The sequence below is a fragment of the Sinocyclocheilus grahami genome, unplaced genomic scaffold (genome assembly GCF_001515645.1).
Source record: "Sinocyclocheilus grahami isolate Dianchi unplaced genomic scaffold, SAMN03320097.WGS_v1.1 scaffold6209.1, whole genome shotgun sequence".
Classification (NCBI taxonomy): Eukaryota; Metazoa; Chordata; class Actinopteri; order Cypriniformes; family Cyprinidae; genus Sinocyclocheilus; species Sinocyclocheilus grahami.
This window is the reverse complement of record NW_015510692.1, coordinates 7010-8595: the sequence shown is the minus strand read 5'-3', so window position 1 is coordinate 8595 and position 1586 is coordinate 7010. Positions and strand designations below refer to the sequence as shown.

Sequence of the window (1586 nt, the reverse complement as noted above, 5' to 3'; positions counted from 1 at the left end):
GTGAATGAGGACTGATGCAGTCAAGCTCCAAAATTACAAAAAAAAACACCATAAGGGACTGTTCACTTCACACAAAGTGAATTTTTTCATTCAACTCAACAGCCTTTCTATTGTTTTCTGTGTAAACTTGAGCTTGACGGACATGCTTGGGCATTCCGCTTACTCGTGTCTTTTGCAGCAATGACACTGCATTGTATAAATGCAGCACAGAAGTTAAAAGTTATCTTACACACATTCCACTTTTCTGTGTGTTTTCCTTGTGAATGTCCCCTAAAGCCATCACAAAAAAGAATGTGTTATATTTATTATTACATGTATCATAAGCCATATAATGGCTTTGTGAAGAAAAACAGGTTGAAATTTAAGTCTCTATTCGCAGAAATTATGACAGAATTGCTATTTTTGGACAAATTAATTAAGTTGAAAATAACCCAAAATATTCCTTTCACTAGTCATGACTCATGTCCATGTATTTTAACATTATTAGTAGTATTATAATATTCATACATATGTTCAATCAGTTTTGAATCTATTTGGTGTACTATTTAAACACATTTTCATGAGACCGGGCTTTCCAACTTGTAAATAGTACGCCAAATAAAAACAAAAACTTGTGGTATTAATACACAAAAATTGACTTTGGTGTGTATATGCTATGCAATGGGTAGGATTAGGGTTGTGGGGTAGATGTGTATCATATGTACGTTAAAACCGCTAAAAAAAGTTTTTCAAATTTTTACGTATAAATACCACAAGTTTTTGTTTTTATTTGGCGTACTATTTATACGCATTTTCATGAGGCTGGGCTCTATATTCAGTTTTCATTTCAATGTGCTTTTTTTTCCATTTATTAGTTTCTGTTGTTTTGGGGGTTTTTTTGCTTTGTTTATACACACACATATTTATATATATAGTTCAAATTACTGAAAATAATTTAATAGTTGTAGTTTACAATATCTCCTAGAGATGATTTCCTATTCAATGTTTAACACATTTGTTTCTCTCTTCTTGATGCAGCAACAAGAACAGGACCCCACCAATCTGTACATCTCTAATCTGCCTCTGTCTATGGATGAGCAGGAGCTAGAGAGCATGCTCAAGCCCTTCAGCCAGGTCATCTCCACACGCATCTTACGCGACGCAAACGGCACCAGCCGCGGAGTTGGTTTCGCCAGGTACGCCTGACCAGCTCTCATACGTAGAACCTGACATTATCATCATTAATATTCCATTAATAATGCATTTGCAATTACTCTGTCAGGATGGAATCGACTGAAAAATGTGAGGCCATCATTCAACATTTTAACGGCAAATACATCAAGACTCCTCCTGGAGTTGCAGGTACTACATTTGGGTTGTTTTCATATTGACCAGATGGTTATGACAAATAAATAATGAGTGATATGTTTTCCTGAAGTGCCTACAGAACCCTTGCTGTGTAAATTTGCGGATGGGGGACAGAAAAAACGTCAGAATCAGGGGAAATATCACCAGAATGGGCGGCAGTGGCCGAGAGAGGGCGAGACTGTGAGAGAGCTGCTTTTTTTCTACTTTTTCATGTTGATTTCAACCACAAGTCTTAATTC

The 1586-nt window shown here is 36.3% G+C and overlaps 1 protein-coding gene across 1 annotated transcript in view; it reads left to right on the top strand.

The window, feature by feature from the left end:
- Positions 1–1017: 1017 nt before the first annotated feature.
- The window catches only part of LOC107577492 (RNA-binding motif, single-stranded-interacting protein 2-like), a gene marked incomplete at its 5' end in the record, with an annotated part of 3609 nt that continues 3040 nt past the window's right edge, over positions 1018–1586 (top strand). Inside the window, 3 exons of the mRNA XM_016263560.1 lie at positions 1018–1175; positions 1262–1341; positions 1418–1576. Coding sequence (XP_016119046.1) covers positions 1018–1175; positions 1262–1341; positions 1418–1576 — 397 coding nt within the window. The remainder of the gene's footprint in view (positions 1176–1261; positions 1342–1417; positions 1577–1586) is intronic.